At 34.5% G+C, this 19,120-nt stretch overlaps 2 protein-coding genes across 3 annotated transcripts; one reads left to right on the top strand and one right to left on the bottom strand.

Annotated features, from left to right (window-relative positions):
- Positions 1–2,155: 2,155 nt before the first annotated feature.
- On the top strand, positions 2,156–11,369 carry LOC124941217 (probable zinc metalloprotease EGY1, chloroplastic). 2 transcript variants are annotated; one of them, XM_047481503.1, is made up of 10 exons: positions 2,157–2,723; positions 3,948–4,412; positions 4,553–4,693; positions 5,816–5,917; positions 6,201–6,412; positions 6,975–7,025; positions 7,097–7,166; positions 8,362–8,430; positions 10,943–10,993; positions 11,109–11,369. In XM_047481503.1, the coding sequence occupies exons 1-10, from the start codon at positions 2,379–2,381 to the stop codon at positions 11,265–11,267; spliced, it is 1,665 nt and encodes a 554-aa protein (XP_047337459.1). In that variant the 5' UTR covers positions 2,157–2,378; the 3' UTR covers positions 11,268–11,369. The 2 variants fall into 2 exon arrangements, with proteins under 2 accessions (XP_047337460.1, XP_047337459.1); XM_047481504.1 differs by lacking the exon at positions 10,943–10,993 and having other exon boundaries at positions 2,156–2,723.
- A 5,497-nt stretch (positions 11,370–16,866) lies between these two features.
- Positions 16,867–17,433, bottom strand: LOC124943555 (uncharacterized mitochondrial protein AtMg00810-like). Its single transcript, XM_047484050.1, has one exon. The coding sequence runs from the start codon at positions 17,431–17,433 to the stop codon at positions 16,867–16,869; it is 567 nt and encodes a 188-aa protein (XP_047340006.1).
- Between the last annotated feature and the right edge of the window lie 1,687 nt (positions 17,434–19,120).

Here is a 19,120-nt window from a genome sequence, read left to right as displayed (position 1 = left end):
ACATGAACATATACCTGAAGTGTCCTTCCTCATCCGTCTGGATGTCAGTTATGGTACCTGGGTTCTTCTTCTGCAACATGAACAGGTAGGATGGCAATTCACCATAGGAATCCTCCACAGTTCCTCGCACCGCCATTAAGGCCTTTTCCCTTGACCTCCAAGCCTTATTATATGTCAAAGTTAACCCATAACTTGTATGCATGTCTTCCATTATTTTTTTAGGCATGTGGTCATGGTGATGGTCCATGTATTTACGTTTGATACACTCCGCAATTACCCATGATGGTGCTTGCCTCACATTGTCTTGTCTCGTCAAAATTGAGCATGTGTGTTCTTTTACAAATTTTCTGATCTCAAACATCTCCGAGAATTTTCCTTTCATAGCACGCAATTTCCACTTGCAGTTCTCAGCCATGCATTTTACAAACCAAAGATTTTTTGTTGACTTCACCACTTTAAGGACAAAGTGATTAGACATCGCATGTCTATGCAACCTCAATTGTATTTCTTTTTTGTTATCAAAGAACGTACCCACTTCCAATGAATTTTCAATTAATGGAGCAGGAGTTTCGATCTCGAGTGGTTCATATGAGAAGTAGTGCTTGGTTCCCTCAGTATGGCTGAATGTATTCCTAACATGGGAAGTGCTTGGTTAACTTGGGAAGACATTTTCCGGCTCAAAAACATTTTGCTCCTCACATACATCTCTCTGCTCAAAAACATCTTGCTGCTCAAATATATCTCGCTGCTCAAACACATCCTGCTGCTCAAACACATGCTCAGATACATCTTGTTGCCTTAGGAATACATCTTGTTGACTTGGGAATACATCTTGCTGCTCAAACACATCCTGCTGCTCAGATACATCTTGTTGCCTTGGGAATACATCTTGTTGACTTGGGAATACATCTTGCTGCTCAAACACATCTCGATGCCTTGGTAAGATATCTTGCTGCTCAAATATGTCATTTTCTGGTCTTTCACTTTGTTGAGTTGAAGGTATTGACTTCTCTACTAAGGAGACACATAGCGGGGCGCGATGATTGGGCAGTGAAGACGAGAGTTCTTGTAAATAGAACGCCACATCGCTATCTCCAATGATTGTTGCAGGAGGAGAATTGATCATTAGCATATTATACTTTACCTTGAACACTAAGTCATATCTTAGTTTGTCCACACATGTAGCATTATAGACAATTGAAGCTAACTCTTCATATGTAGCATTTTGGGGTACATTCACACCACGACACGAACTTGAGACAAAAGAACTAACCCCACAATCATCAGTTTTCCAGTCTCCATCAAAGAGTAGAAAAACACTAACATTCATGTGATCTGCAATTGAAAAAAATTCAAAGAAGTCAGTGACAGTGACCAGTCAGTGTTAATTGCAAGGAGGAAAATGCAAGGAGGAAAATGCAAGGAGGAAAATGCATCTGTCGTAGGCGACAGTGCATCTGTCGCAGGCGGGAAATGCATTTGTCGTATGCGACAGATGAACTGTCGCCTGCGACAGATGCATTTCCCGCCTGCGACAGATGCACTGTCGTCTGCGACAGATGCACTGTCGCCTGCGACAGATGCACTGTCGCCTTCGTCACCTTCGTCACCTTCGTCGGATGTATATTTCACTGTAAAACAAATCAGCCAATCTCTAAAACCATTATTCCATGACCTAACCTACATCCTAGACTCTAAACGACAAAACCCTAAAACGACGAACGTCTAACCTGAATGTTAAAGACGTTCCAGTTTTGTTGATGATGAAGGAAGGATCCGTTGATGATGAAGGAAGCTTGATGATGAAGAACCTTGATGAAGGAAGGGAAGCGTTGATGATTATGAAGGAAGGACGGGGAAAGGACGGTTGGTGGAGAGGAGGGAAATGGGTGAAGATAGTGACATTTCAGTAACTGAAATGCGCACTACTGAATTTAATTATTTTTTTTTTTTTTAATAAAGGGTAAAACTGACCTTTTACCTTGGCAAAAGGTCAAAAATGATAAACTTATTAATCACATGTTAAAAGTGGAAATTCCCCTCTTATGAGGGTTATTCCATCAAATTTCCCAAATGATTTGGCCTAAAAATAAAATTATAACAAAGTGAAATATTTGCCTCATATTAGATAAATATTCAGGGAAGAGGACATTCTGCCTTAGCCAAACAATTTAGGCCACCGGAGAAGAGGATATTCTCTCTCTCTACACTCTCTTCGTTATCACTCTAGACTCGACACTTTTGCCTTAGCCAATCAATCACATATCCTATTTATGCCGGAATTGAGGTTAAATTATGAAACTTTGATGTTCTATCAGCTTCCTATCAAGAACCATTACCAAAATTCGCAAGACGAGTGACAAATTGAGCTGGAATTGATGGGTACGCTTACAAGCTCTACTTTAAGTGCTGTTAATTTGAAACTCTACAGGAGACCGGTTGGAATTTCTCTAAGGGAAAGAATCCAAGTTTTGGAGCAAAACAATCGATGTTTTCTTTGCCGGGAGGTAGAAAAGAAGCTACAGATTTCGTATAGTAGATTTGCTGCTAGGTTTAGATGTTTCAGTGCTCTTAACAATGGTGATACTGGTGGTGATGGTAACGACAATAATGTGTCGAAAGATTCAAATTTGTCTACAGCACCACCTGAAGATGAGGTTGATGCGAAAATAAAAAGCAGGGACTTGGACACACAGAAGTCGTCAGTATCTGTTTCTTCGAGGGTCAGTTCTTCATCTTCTTCTTCTCCTCAAATTTATTGTACATGTCAAAATTTTATTTCTGGACTGAGCAACCATTCCCAAAAATATAGAGTTGGTTTGATTTTAAATGATTTATGATAATCAATTTCATGTACAAGACAAACAATATAGGGGGGAGACAAAATGTAGATGCAATAATTTAAGACATGGCTGAGTATACTTTGTGTAGGTGCTATCACTCAGTAGCAACAGTTAAAAAAGTCTGAAAACATAATTTTTTGGATTGCACCACAAATGGAAGATTTGATTTCAATTGGAATTTGGTAATTGTATCGTGATTGGTAGGAAACTTTAGTCCATTTTAAATGGGAACTATAATTAGGCATAGCTGGTAAATTTAAAGACTATGTTATTATTTACATTTGTTTACAAAGGTAAATCTGTAAGCATTGGCTAAATGTTGATCCAAACCAAAGAATGTGTACAATGTACAAGTGGAGCCTTGCCACTTTCAATAACGTATTAATTCTTGTTAGGATTTCCAAAACAATCAGTGTAGGAAAACTCACTTTGTGCTTTGCATCAATATTTGACAACTTTAGGCCATCAATGCTCCTTAGATAATTTATTTGCTACATATGAATGATGTCCTTACAAATATTTTTTGCATTCGTCGAATGTAGGACGTAGATCATATTTCCAAAGTTAAGTGGCTTGAATGATTTTTTGTTGCTAGTTGAGCTGGCAAACAAACTTTCCTCCAATAAATAAACATATATTAGTAAGTCTCTTTATGTTGACAACTTAAATATCAATCTAAATTCTTTCACCATGGTTTTGGATAAGGTGAAACCCAAGCCATTGCAATGGCACTTTCCTTGTTCTTATGAAATTCAACCAAAAAGACAACTATACACTAATGAAATATGCTTTTTGTGTTAATAACGGCTTTCTGTTTTAACATTTTCCTGCTTTTGCTGGCTCCTAACTATTTTTACAGCTTTTTATGCATTTGGTTTGTAACATTAGCAATGTATTTTAGACTCAGATATGGTTCAATATAATTACATATGAATAACTTTAGCAATGTATTTTGGGCTCAGATCATCTTGTCCATGATTGATCACGGTTTTGGGTTTGATTGGATAAAAGTTATAGATCCCATAATTAATATAATATTACGTTTAATAAAAAAAAATTATATGAATGATGCTTTTTCTTATATCCATTTCACTTGATCTGCAGCCACCATCAGTATCGCCTGTTGGACCAGGTTATAACAATTTCCAAGTTGATTCTTTTAAGCTTATGGAACTCCTTGGACCAGAGAAGGTTGATCCTGCTGATGTGAAACTTATTAAAGAAAAACTTTTCGGATATTCCACCTTCTGGGTGACGAAAGAAGAACCATTTGGAGACTTTGGTGAGGGCATTCTTTTCATTGGAAATCTTAGGGGGGAAAGAGAGGATGTTTTTGCCAAATTACAGAGTCAGTTGGCAGAACTTGTGAGTGATAAGTACAATCTGTTTATGGTAGAGGAACCCATTTCAGATTCCCTAGATCCACGTGGTGGGCCCCGTGTTAGTTTTGGCATGTTACGAAAGGATGTTTCTGAACCAGGACCGACAACCCTTTGGCAATATGTGATTGCTCTTTTGTTGTTTCTTCTGACGGTTGGGTCATCTGTTGAATTAGGAATTGCATCTCAGGTTCACATGATCTTTTCATCCTTAGTCTTGAATTATTTGGAGCATCTCTGTAGTTTCGTTTCGTCACTGAAATTCTTTTTTAGCCATTAACATGGTAAATCTAATACCTAAGTTCTTCATTGATTTTCTTTGTTGAGCAGATAAATAGGCTTCCACCAGAAGTAGTTAAGTACTTCACAGATCCAAATGCTATTGATCCACCTGATGTGCAGCTTCTGTACCCTTTTGTGGAGTCTGCTCTTCCCCTAGCCTATGGTGTGCTTGGGATCCAGATATTTCATGTAAGACAAAATTATCTTTCTTGATTATGCCAACATGATAAAGGCGACATACGAAATGTTGGTCCATAAATTTATCATTTTCTTGTGTATGAAAACATTAGTTTGTTTCTTCATGGTGCCTAGGTGGTAGGCGGCCCTCAGCCGCCTGCCTCGCCTTGTTCTCTATTGTCTGGTCCTTGTTAACATGTTGGATTGAAACTTTGAATATTAATAATTGTAGAATTATCTCTCCATCTTCTTTGGAATTAATGCAATTTACTTGCACTCAACATTTGCTTTTCTTCTACTCGACACATTACTTGCTGTCAGTCCTTGATTTATTTACACTCAATGTCTTTTATATATCACACATCTCTCATGTAAACTATAAGTCATATGTGAATAATATTATCACTCTCAATCTTCATTCTCAAGAGCTCAATATTCTACATGGTATCAGAGCGTTCTTGAGCTCTTTCTTGACGGCTTCGTCATTTCAAAAACTTCCACTTTATATCTCGGCCGAATCTATCTGAATTCGTGTCTTGACATATTTCTGTCCAAAAATTATCACTTTTCACTTCCATCCAGCGACACTCCGGCAATTCAAAGTCAACTCGCTGTCATCAAACATTCAGCGACACTCCGACGATTCAAAGTCAACTCGTTGTCATCAACATCCAGCGCTTCCCTGATTTTATCCTTTCCATTTCTTACCTTCTATCTTGTATTTAGAAGCTTTGGATTATATCGTCGAGCCTCGAGATCTTCCAATCCTTGATCTAGTACCAAATTGTTGGGTTGATTAGACGGATTCGTAATGTACAAACCGTTACTGGAGAATGAAGTTCGTAATGGAAGAATCTGTTGTTTGTTGTCTTCTTCGCGACCCTTCACTGCCCCCTTCCTTTCTGTAACTTCCCTTCTTTCATCCGTGTTTACGAAACGCATTATATCATGTAGACACATTTGACCCACCCAAACTCATACATACAAACAAGGCCTTGCTTAGTTCAGCTGGTACAAATTATGCTTACAATTTCAAAAGACGTGTTCTCTCTTGCATAAAAAGTTCTTAGTTTAGTGATTTTGAATGCTTAACTTTGCAATGGACAAGTTTTCATTAGTTATCCTTTTGTGCAGGAAGTTGGGCATTTTCTAGCTGCTTTTCCTAAGAAAGTAAAACTAAGCATTCCATACTTCATTCCCAACATTACACTTGGAAGCTTTGGTGCAATTACTCAGGTAAATTTATATACTTTTAACCAAATATCTTAATCTAAATGTTATTTTTCCTCGCTCCTTAAGAAGCGCATACAAGTAGGGGAATACATTGAAAATTTGTTGTGCTTTTACTAGCCATCATTAACCTTCCAAGAAGTTCCAACAGTTAATACTTTAAAATAATGAATCACTGCAATGGATAGATAAAAAGTTAGAGGTTAAGGAGTGGAAGACTTGGTTCTTCATCCATCAAATATGTTCAAATAGACTTTAATGCTATGAAAGGTATTTTGTTGTTGTGCAGTTCAAATCCATCCTCCCTGATAGGAAGACCCAAGTGGATATTTCACTTGCTGGTCCATTCGCTGGTGCTGTATTATCTTTTACCATGTTTGCTGTGGGTTTGCTACTTTCATCAAATCCAGATGCATCAGCAGATTTGGTTCAGGTTCCTAGCATGTTATTCCAAGGCTCATTGTTTATGGGACTCATAAGCAGGGCTACTCTGGGATATGCGTAAGTTTCTTCTGTTGTTATGCTTCTTGCTGGTATGTCATGCAAATCATTTATAACTAGTTTGATGTTGGTGTTGCCATTGTTCCTGAAAAGTGTATTAAAAGATGCTCTGTTTTTCCTTAGAATGTACTACTTGTTTGCATATTGTCACCGCCAAACTCCTATAAAATGTTACTATATTATGCTGGAGGGAGGTAACAGTTTTGACATGATCTTTTATTCAGGATTTTTGCTGCTCTCTGAGCTAATCATTTTATATTGTGAAAAGAAGTATGGTTGGTTCCTAAAGATAATACGAAATTTTGATTGAGATTGATGACAGATGTTTGAATATTGTATTATTGATGGATACTTTGTTCATAGGCAGACATTTACAAGGATTGACATTTACATGAAAGGAAATGAATTATATTAATCAACATTCAATTAGTTAGCAATCATTTGTCCCCAAATTGATTGTAGCGGTAATATTTCATTTCTTGCTGAACTTTTGTGAAGATGTTTCCTACCACAATTTCCATTTTCTTATTTGTTGACAACATCCAACTGGTGTATTATGCAGAACAATGCATTCAGCGACAGTTTCAATTCATCCCCTTGTTATTGCTGGCTGGTATATTTCTATTTCTTGATATTGTTTCTTCACCAAAATTTAGTAATTGATATCATTTTCTACTACTATAGGTGTGGCTTAACTACTACAGCTTTTAATATGCTTCCTGTTGGATGTCTGGATGGAGGAAGAGCAATACAGGTATCATTATATATAAACATTTTTGGCCGAAGCTTTTGAATTTGTATACATGCATAATTTTCTAAGGCCTAACTTCTCGTAGTTTTTCATGCGGGACAATCATGTATATAACCCTAGTGAGTATATTTATATGTATGGTAGATATTCCAATTGCTGCTGGAATGTACGATGAAAATGTTAACATCACTGAGTAGTTGAACAAATTGAATTTAAACTATGATTTTATTAGATTCCTTAGTATCTCAACAATGTCCATATTTGCTACATGAAGTAGCATACCAGTGATATTTAGTTTTTGGCTTTAAGTCAAATAAAGAGTTATAATTCAATCGAGCAACATCTAACATGAAATTTTTTTTTATTGAATATTGATATTTTCGCAAAATTAAATGAAAGAAAAAAAAGGGGGTTGGAGTAATGACAATTATATGTTGTGGTGGTAAAGTTAGTTTCAGTGCAAGAGTTTGACAGTCCTACAAAACTTAATTAGCAAGCTTAATATTTAATTTCTTAACAATAAATTAAATTATCTTAGATACATAAATGTTCACTTGATTAAAACACATTCTTTTTCTTTATTTTATTTTTACCCTTAATTGTATATAAGTTTCAAAACTTTCAAAAACATTGCATTCACCTTTACTTACTTCATAGTCATTCAATTAATTGAACATTAATAATATAATATATGTTTAAATTTAAATACTTAATTTGTGTCTTAAATACATTTTTACATTTTATTTTTTCACATGTTATTCATTATCCATTTAAAATTTATTTTAAGTGTATTTTCTCACCACACATTGACATTTAGTAGTATAATTTAGAAATGGATGAAGTCATTATTACCAAGAAATGTAGACTGTTTTCTTAATCTTTTGTTTTGTTTTGGAATGAATACTTAAGAAAAAAAATGAAATGTCATACCTAACATTTGTCCTTAATTCAAAGTATATGATTAATTGGAGAGAGATATAGAGGGCTCAATTTAGTATATTACATTTAATACTCTAAAAACTCATGGAAAAAATTAATTAATTTGTCAATATAAAATTAGGAAAATATAAAATCATAAAATTTATGCTGCAAGTTTGAGCCAACCTGGTTAACCTTAAGGCTTGCTTTGATTCTTTTAGATTGATTATTTCTTAACATTAAAACTGTGTTTCATATACTTCTGAATTTTTTTTGACAGGGTGCCTTTGGTAAAAGTGCCTTGACTGGATTTGGGTTGACAACTTACACTTTGCTCGGACTAGGGGTGGTATATTCTCCAAATCAATTCTTTTAAACTTCATACATCTATGCTTTACTTGATGCATTTTCTCTCACCACATCCTCTTCCCTTGCTACACACACTTTCTTCACCAACACCAAAAAGAAAAACAAAATTGGCATCTAACATTGTCAAATGAGTACGATGCACTCATACAAAGCAAAACACGGTCTCGTATTCCTCATGCATCCTTATTCCTTACACAATTTGGGTGTAAATGAGTTTTTGTTGACGGCAGGGCCGACCTAAGCCCAGCAAGCCCACGAGCTAAAGCAGCCCACCTCCCAGGGCAGCCCATTTAATAAAACAAATAGGATTTTAAGGTTAAATTTACTAATTTTTAATATAAATGTTTGTAGCTTAATGGCCTTTGAGTTTAAGTGGAGTGTCACGCTAGTTCTTCTTTAATTCTTAAAAAAAAATTAGGGCTGCCAAATTTCTTTCCACATTTTTTATATGGGACTGGAGCAGCCCAATTCTCGGGGCCGGCCCTGTGACAGAGACGATTGATCGTTATAAAGCACGACTTGTGAAAAAAGGGTTTCAAGTCCTGTGACAAAATCTACAATTATCCGTAACATCCTATTTCTAGTAGTCACCTATCATGGTTCATCCATCAACCTGGACATTAATAGTGTTTTTCTTTATGGACTTTTGCAAAAAGAAATCTATATGGAGCAAACACCAACTTTCATTCACTTAGATTGTCTTAATCATGTGTGCAAACTTCACAAGGCAATTTATGGTCTTAATGAAGCTCGTCGGGCTTGGTTTGCCACTCTTTGGACAACCCTACTTTCACTTGATTTTACACCATCAAAATCCAAGATTCTTCTCTTCACGTACAATGCATCATAACTAAAAAATGTGGCTACAAGGGTTTAATCACATAGCCCGCAAATATTTAACCATTTAACAATGCGCAGAATTTGCCGTCTGACGGACTCAAACACAGGACATCTCAAGGAGGCTGGAAATATCCACATCTTGTTGCCCCTAGGTTAGAAGAGGGGGTCATGCATCATAATTAATCGTCGACTTTTTAGTTTACGTGGAGGATATTATCCTTTCTTTTATAGAAGATGTCATTTTTCGATTGATATTCCAAGTTAAGAAAAAAAAATACAAGGAGAAACGAAAAGTACCATATCAATGTCTCATTCATTGATCCCCTCTTCTAGCCTAGCGGCAACAGTAGGTGGATACCTTAGCCTCTGAGGTCCTGGGTTCGAGTCCGTCAGACGACAAGTTCCGCTCGTCTAGTTAAATTGGTTGAGTATGTTTGCGGGTTATGTGTTTAACCCACAGGGATTAATCGCACTCCCAAGGAGAAACAGAACCTAGCATTCTAAAAAAAATAAAAAAATGTCCCATTCCTTGAGTTGGTAAAACACCTCGTTGTCTCTTTTGCCTTCTTCCAATCTGAGAGGGCTTCATATCCTTTATTGTTAAAGTAAACATTTGAGCAATATAAATTCCAAGGATAAAAGGAGAAGATAAATCCCAATAAGGAGATAATTTCAATTGAACATCGAAGGAACGTAGACAGTTCTTACTTCTTCATTTGGATACGAAGACTAATTCCATGTCAACATTAAAGAAGTGTAGACAGTTCTTAATTCCTAATTTGTAGTCGCACTCCCAAGGAGAAGCGGAACCCAGCGTTCTAAAAAAAATGTCTCATTCCTTGAGTTGGTAAAACACCTTGTTGTCTCTTTTGCCTTCTTCCAAACTGAAAGGGCTTCACATCCTTTATTGTTAAAGTAAACATTTGAACAATATACATTCCAAGGATAAAAGGAGAAGATAAATCCCAATAAGGAGGTAATTTCAATTGAACATCAAATGAATGTGACAGTTCTTACTTTGTCATTTGGGTAAGAAGACTAATTTCATGTCATCATTAAAGAAGTGTAGACAGTTCTTAATTCTTAATTTGTAGGCCTGCCTTATTTGTCTCCTATGGTTAGCATAAATATGTAACTTTGTCAAAAGTAAAAACTTAATCAAAGAATAAAAAATAACAAACTTATTTGTTTTCCTGTTCTCAGTTTCTCAAATCTTCTCCAGTCTTTAAATTTATTTTTTTATCAATAAAGATCCTCTTGTTTCACTCTAACCATATGCTCCAAATAATGTGTTTCAAGAATTGCTCGCTTGACCATTCATTTATAAATAACTATAAAGTTGGTACCAGTTTCTAATTTTTCGAATCCAACTAGACCATTCATTATTTGGAAATGATAACCTTTATATTTAATTATAAAGTTAGTATTGTGTTTACTGACCAGGTTATATGTTTATGATCAAAATATCATCTTTTCTAGCTGCAATTTAAGTGGCTTATCGAGTTTATTCCTCTTTTTTTCTTCTAGATACTCTAGCTTTATGGTTTCCTTTCTAGTAATTAACCTTTCCACACCTAAAGCAAGGGTGTTTTATCAACACACTCTATTGAAAAGGCCATCAAAATGTAAAATATTTTGTTTACTCCTTACAGCTGGGTGGGCCTTTATCACTTCCATGGGGTCTGTATGTTTTGTTATGCCAGGTATGCTAACTCGTATGTTATTCTAAGAGAAGAATCCCCACACTTTACTAACATATGAAGGTGAAAAAGATTGGTTTTACATGCCTAACTTGATAAGAAAATGTCATGTTTACAGAGAACACCAGAAAAGCCATGTTTGAATGATGTGACAGAGGTTGGAACATGGAGAAAAGCATTTATTGTATTGGCTATTACTCTTGTTGTGTTAACGCTTCTACCTGTATGGGATGAACTTGCAGAGGAGCTTGGTATAGGACTAGTTACTACATTTTGATATAATGACAATTCCATTTTGATGCTAATTCAAATAAGAGAATTGATAGTATGATTGATTATATTGCACAAGATTTATAATAAAGTAGTTCGTTATCCTTTTCTTTTGTTTTTTTTTCATCTATAATCTGTTTTTTTATTATAGGCATCTCTTTAGTGTTGATAAGCAGAGCCGGCACCGAGTTTTGGGCTGCCCTAGCCCCGATAGAAAAAAAAGTTTGTTTTTTTATTGCCCTAGGTTTAGTATTAAAAATTGATAAAAAAAAAATTGTTTTTAAGTAAGGTTTGAACTTATAACCAAATAAAAAATTCAAGTTTTAATGTTGAGCCACTAAATTACAACATTTTATGTTCAAAATATTCATAAATTTATTTAAATATTTACATATTTTATTTAATCGGCTGCTCTAGGGAGTGAGCTGCCCTAGTCCGAGGGTTTGCCGGACTTACCCTAGGGCCGGCCCTGTTGATAAGTATGGTGTTTATGTAATATAGTACAATTAGTCATATAGTTTGAAGGGCTATCCTTCTCCAACATCACATCTAAAAGTAATGCACTTAAAAATAATGCAGTTAGGAAAGAATATATACCATTTATCTTAAAAACTATTAAAGTTTGAATAGATATAGGTTTAATAAATAATAAATTTGTTTTGAACTTTGTATCTCAATTACATTTGTGGGCATGAAAACGAAATCTATAGGTCATAGTTTATAATTTGTACAAGTACACTATTCATTTCATTTAGATCATGATTAATATGTTATATTAAAATTATCTTTTGTGCATTTATATTATTAAAAATGGATCATCTATGTTTTATTTCAAAGTTTGTTTTTAATCATTTTATTTATTTTATTTTTTATGTTTAAGATGTTAATAAAATATTTATATTTTTTTATAAAATCAAATAAATAAATTTTATTATTATTCTTTTCATGTTACATTGTTTTGCTATTAGTTTTAATTTTATAAAATAAAACAAAATCTTATACTCGTTAAAACATAATTGTATGACATCTAAAATCTACCAATTTTTTTGAAAAAATTTGAATTCTAGATAATTGTCTTATGTCTTAAAACCAAAATGTTAGAATTAACTATAATTCAGTTTAGTTTTTTTTTTTTTTTTATTCCAATTAGACAGATTTGACTTTGAAGAGTCATTAACTAGTTACTCTGGAAACTAGGAATAAAATGATTTGAAATTTTATATTTCGGTTCGGTGTTTAGTTACATTTTGAGAAAAGTATTGACGCTATGTTTTATCGGTCCATCCATATTGACGATCACTATAAATAATTGGTCCTTTTTAAAATACAACTACAATTTTTTATTTTTTTTCAATCATTATGCTTTGTTCACGTCATATATTCATATTCCTCCTCTAAGGTTCTCACCTATTTCTTATTCCTAGAGTTCAGGATTTTCGGATCAGACTGAGTAAGACTTCAAACATGTATGTATGATAGAATGTAGACTTGGTAAAACTTGAAACAATTCCAAAACAGTTAGTTCATCCAATATTGAGGTTCTACTTTATAAGCATATATGATTTTATTTTGGTATTTTTTGGATTTTTTATGTACATGTTTTATTTTTTTGTCACTTCCTTTTTTTTCAAACAACAAATATTCAAAGTATTGACATAGTGTTTTTATTTCATTTTGACCACCATCCTAGTTTTTGACTTAGGTTTTTTTTTTTTTTTTTTTAGATATCCTTAGTTTTGACTTATGATATTTATTACAAGGTTTTGAAAACCCCGGTTATCAACCCGGTTTTTTTAGCGAACTTCGGTCCAACCGGTTGAACCACTGGTTGAACCGGATTTTAATTATTTTTTAAAAATAAATAAATTTAAATATATTAATTTGTAATGGTATATATAATCACTTAAACATATATAAAAATAATTAATTAAATTAAATATTTTGTTCATTAAATTAATATTACATTAAATAATTATTATTTAAAATATCAAAAATTAAAACTCTATATTAATGATAGTATGCGGTGATTGAGGAATAGTGGGACCCTAAGAGATATAGCCATTGAAAACTAAAAAGTAAAAACTTCATTTGCTTTATCATTCTCCGCCTTCTTTCTCTGTTCTTCCAATATGCGTTTTCTTTCTCTTCTCTGTTCTCCCCATCTGATCTGATTTTGGTTATATGTTTATCTTTCTCCGCTTTCTTTCTCTATTCTCCCAATCTGAGCTTTTTTTCCCAATCTGGTCTGATTTTGGTTATATGTTTATCTTTCTCGGCTTTCTTTCTCTGTCCTTCCCAGATCAGATCTTATTTTGGTTTTATATTTTTTTAGTTTAGGGTTATAGATGAAGGAGCAGACCATATAACACGAAGAAAGAAAAGAGAAGAATCACTGACCTTTCGAACCGGAAATTTCCGGTTCTGTTTTCCGGTAGAAACGTCCGGTCGGACTGGATTTTCATCGGTTCGTAAGGTTAACGTATTGGAGTTCAAAACCGGACCGTTCAGTAGCCCGTTTCGCGGTTGGACCGGTTGAACCGTCGGTCGGACCGTCGGTCGGACCGCGTATTTTAAAACATTGATTTATTATATATTTTTATAGCTATTTTTATTTTAATAATAATGTCCTATTATTGACATAAGGTTTAATGTGTTTTTTTTATTGAGAATATCCTTAGTTTTTATTTAGTTTTTTTTTAAATACCACTATTGTTGAAATATGGATTTTTTTTTTAAAAGAATTATCATTGTCCTTTTCTTATTTAAAACATAAATGATAGTTATGACTCGACCTAAGGACTAGGTTGTCTACCTATCCTCTTGGAGAGGAATCATATTTAGTTATATTTCGAGTGAATGAAATTCCAATTTTATTTCGGAAATGTCCATAGTACCAGGGACGGAGCCACGCATGGGCTGGGGTGGGCTCCAGCCCCACCTAAATTAAAATATTAAAATAAAAAATTTTATATATGTATTTGATATGTGACTCTTAGCCCAGTTGGCTATTCAACTAAACTGTGAAAATGAGGTTAGGTGATCAAACCCTGACAATATAAAAATTAAAATAATAATAGTGTTTTATATTTCTTAATTTTAAACTATTTCAAAAATTTATAAGAAAATATAAATTAATATTAATAAATAAGTTAAAATAGTTTCGATATTGGAAATATCTTTTTAATAAAAGGATGAAATTATACGAGCTTATATCAAGATGGGGTCATATCAACCTATTAAAGATGAGTACCCGCCGACCAAATTTGGAAATCAAAATCGACGGTTCCAAAGTCATTGGTTTAAGAAATTTATTTGGTTAAAATACTCTCCTTTGAAAGATGCTGCTTTTTGTTTCTCATGTTTCTTGTTTGAACATAAGCAACCTCAAAAACTTACATTTACAATAGATGGATTCAAATATTGAAAGCGAGTTAATGATGGGGATAGATGCTCTTTTGTTATGCATATAGGATGTAATATTTCACCACATAATAGGGCAGTTGAATATCTTGATAATCTAATGAATATCCTTGTCATATTGACAAAGTACTAAATGCATAGTTTTCAGATGGAAAACAAAATAACAGATTACGGCTTACAACAACTATTGAAAGCACTCGGTGACTCACTTTGCAAGCGTGTGCATTGAGAGGGCATGACGAGTCTCCATTTTCTAATAATCGTGGAAATTTTATTGAAAAAAAAGCGGAGCATAGAAAGTTAAATCTGAGATGCAATTTGGAGTCAGTCCAAGGTAATTTTTCATCCTAACTCCGCCCCTGCATAGTACTATTGACATAAAAAAATTTAAATGTTTATCATATTGACATAAGTTTTGTGTTTTTTATTTAAAATGTCTATGGTGTTGACATATATTTATATGAGAAATGATTGGGAGCACGACTTTGGGGGAGCGACTCGTACAGCGAAAGTGACATTGCTGTTATACGAAAGTGACATCGCTGTTATACAAAAGAGACCTCGTTGTTATACAAAAGGGACGAGGTCTCTTTTGTATAACAGCGAGGTCACTTTAGTATAACAGCGATGTCACTTTCGCTGTATGAGTCGCTCTCCCAAAGTCGTGTTTTCTATCGTTCTTCTATTTATATACATATATTTATATACATATATTTATATACATATATTTATATTTATATATATATATATATTTATATATATATATATTGTAATTGGTAGTTAGAATAAAGACTTGACCCATCCTAACACTTTTTTTGTTGACAATATTATTTTTATTCGAAATGTTTTTAGAATTTAATCTTGAATATTATTCTTCAAATCGTCTTAAAAAATTGATTTTTTCCCTTTTTCGATATAAAAGTCATCAATCATGAAACCATTCTCGTGTATGAACGATTATTTCGAATTTTAATTTTTTGAAGGGGTTTGATCAAGCATCAACCTTTGATGTTTCAACTTAAGCTTCTACTCCATCTCCATATTTTTAGAGAGTGTTTTTGTAACATTTTGGCTTTGAGGAAGACTTTATTAATTCTAGGTGTATAGGATAGAATCGCTACACTCGAGTTTTTGTTTTCAACAATCAAGACAAAAATGTAGATGAGATTTATGTGGCGATTTTAATATCTCAACTACTATGAGTTTTTTATGAGCCGTTGTATATCTAGTAGAATCGTTACACTTATATTTTTACCTTTTTGGAAATCATGATAATGGTCAAAATGAACCATCAATAGTGATTTTAAATTTTCAATACTTCAACTAACACATAAACTTTTCTCTTTTTTTTTAGTGTTTTTCTCTTTTTTTAGTGCCGCTATTGTATCCGACAAAATTAGTATATATATATTTTTTTCTTTGACAATCAAGACAAATGTCTATATGAACAACAATTGAGGATTTCAATGTGTCACATATAGTGAGTACTTTTTTCCTTTTGATTTATCTTTTCTAAACACCTCAAATTTAAACTCTCTCTTTTTGGACAGATCCAAGATTTGGAGATAAAGATAACCATTGTGTAAATTTATGACTTTAGTATTTTTTTCCACAAATTTTCTTCAATAGTTAACGTTTCTTAGTATTCAAAAATACATTGTAAAAATATAGAGAAAATGATTGTATTGAATGAATGATAATACATAATATATAAGATTTATCTTAGCGCCTAAATTATGACAACTTATAGATGGGCTGAAACCTTTAGATGGGTTGGGCCACATAATATATTCTAACACTCCTCCTCAAGCTCAAGGTGGTAGAGTAGATATCAACTTGAGTTTGCTTAATAACATGTAAAAACGGCCCGACAAGAGAGACTTCGTGAAGACATCTACAGTCTGGTGTTCGTTAGACACGTACCGTAATTGTATAGTACCAGCACTAACATGTTGCCGTACAAAATGGCAATCGATCTTGATGTTTTTAGTGCGCTCATGAAACACATCATTCCGAGAAATGTGAATAGCACTCTGACTATCACAATGAAGATCGGTAGCTGACGGTTGAGGAACGTCAAGATTTGAGAGAAGTCGTCGAATCCAAAGAAGCTCAGAAGTAGAATCAGCAAGCGCACGATACTTTGACTCAGCGCTGGAACGGGAAACAACAATATGTTTCTTGCTTCACCGGGAAACAAGAGAATCACCCAAGAAGAAACAATAACTAGTGATGGAGCGTCGGTCAGTGGGATCGCCTGCCCAATCAGCATCTGAGTAACCAATGGGTATCAATGATGAATCAACGGAGAAGTGAAGACCATGTAAGAGAGTGCCCTTAATATAGCGGAGAGTACGTAACACATCAGAGTGATTAGTTGTATGAGGACTAGTCATTAATTGACTAATTATGTGAACTACATAAGCTATGTTAGGGCGAGTAATAGTTAGATATATCAGGGAGCCCACTAACTGACGATAGAACGTGGGGTCTTTAATAGTGGTTCCATCGAGAGGAGTAAGACGACAATCTGCCTCAAGTGGAGTTGAGGCAATTTTGCTATCAGTCAAACCAACACGGGAGATGAGGTCATAAGCATACTTCGTCTGAAACAAGTAGATACCATCTATTGTGTCATAAATCTCAAGACATAGAAAATAACGTAGCTTACCAAGACTCTTCATATCAAAATGTTGATGAAGATATGTATGTAAATCAGATATACTAGAGACATCATCGTCAATGATCACCATATCATCAACATATAATAATAAAATAATAATCCCAAATGAAGAGCGATGAATGAATAAAGCAAAGTCATAGGGAGAGGCAGTAAACCCATACTGAATAAATGTTGAGCTGAACTTGGCAAACTAAGCTCGTGGTGCTTGTTTCAGACCATAAAGAGCACGACGTAGCTTACATACCTTCCCTGAAATGTCTGAACTCGACGGTGAACTAATATAAACCTCCTTAGAAATATCTCCATGAAGTAAAGCATTCTTTACATCCAACTGGTGAAGAGACCATCGACGAGGAGTAGCAATAGCCAAAAGACAACGAACAGAAGTCAAATGGGCAACGGGAGCAAAAGTCTTTTCATAGTCAATGCCATACTCTTGTAAGAAACCCTTAGCCACAAGACGAGCTTTGTAGCGCTCAACATATCCATCAGAATTTGTTTTGATCTTGTAAATCCATTTGCAACTAATAGATTTCTTACTAGGTGGTAGATCAACGATATCCCAAGTCCCAATCTTTTCAAGAGCTTGTAGTTCCTCTAACATAGCCTCATGCTACAATGGATCACAATTTGCCTCACGAAAGGTCTTAGGCTCATGGTTAGCTAGAATGGCAGAAAAGCAATGGTAATCATGGAGATTATGAGGAAGACAACGTACCCGGGTAGAATGTCGACCAGTGGCAGTAGGGATCTGAGATATTTGATCAAGTATTTGTTCAGGAGACGCATGTAGGTCAGGTACTTGTTTAGGAGATGCAGGTGGGTCAGTTGGGGGTGACGGGGGAGAAACGACAGTGTCAATAGAATTTTGTGTGATCTCAGGACCTGTAAAAGAATGGGATGGATCTAAAACCAAAAATGAGGAATTAGTCTGAAAAGAAGTGGCAAACTTGGACTTAGAAGAGAACATCTTATGTTTCCAAAAGGTGACAAGACGAGAAACACGAATCCAATTTGACACAGGATCCCAACAATGATAGCCCTTATGCTCTACCACATATCCCAAAAAACAACACAGACGATTCTGAGGCTCCAATTTGTTTCGTTCATGCGGGGGAGATGGACAAAACTGACATAACCAAATGGTCGAAGAATGGAGTAATCTAGTGGCTGACAAAGATTTTTTGGTAAGGAGTGACATCCTGAAGTACAGAAGATGGCATTCGGTTGATTGTATAGACAGTAGTAAGTGCAGCTTCCCCCCAAAACTGATCTGGACATTAAGTAGAAAGAAGCATAGAACGAATAGTATCTAGAATGTGTCTATGTTTACGTTCAGTCCTACCATTTTGTTGTGAGGTGTAAGGACATAAGCGCTAAATAATAGTACCCTGGGCAGAAAGAAAACTAAGAAAGGTAGAATCATTGTATTTTAGAGCATTATCGGTACTGTTGTTTTTGGCACAATTAGAATCCCACATCGGAAGATGATGGGAGTGAAAGAAGTTTCTTAGTATATAAAAGAAACTATATTCACAATTAGCAGAAATCCCACATCGGAAGATGATGGGAGTTGGGGAAGTTTCTTAGTGTATAAAAGAAACTCTCCCCTCTTTGGTTTATAGCACCCAAATTTGTATCTCTTCTTCCTTATTAATTGATAGCCTTAGTGCTCGGAGACGTAGGCAATATTTTGGCCGAACTCCGTTATCAAATTCTGTTAGTGTTCTTTCGTTTTGTTTTTTCTTCTTTTGTGG

This window comes from Impatiens glandulifera, chromosome 6 (assembly GCF_907164915.1).
Source record: "Impatiens glandulifera chromosome 6, dImpGla2.1, whole genome shotgun sequence".
In the NCBI taxonomy this organism is placed as follows: domain Eukaryota; kingdom Viridiplantae; phylum Streptophyta; class Magnoliopsida; order Ericales; family Balsaminaceae; genus Impatiens; species Impatiens glandulifera.
This window is presented reverse-complemented; position numbering and strand designations above follow the sequence as displayed.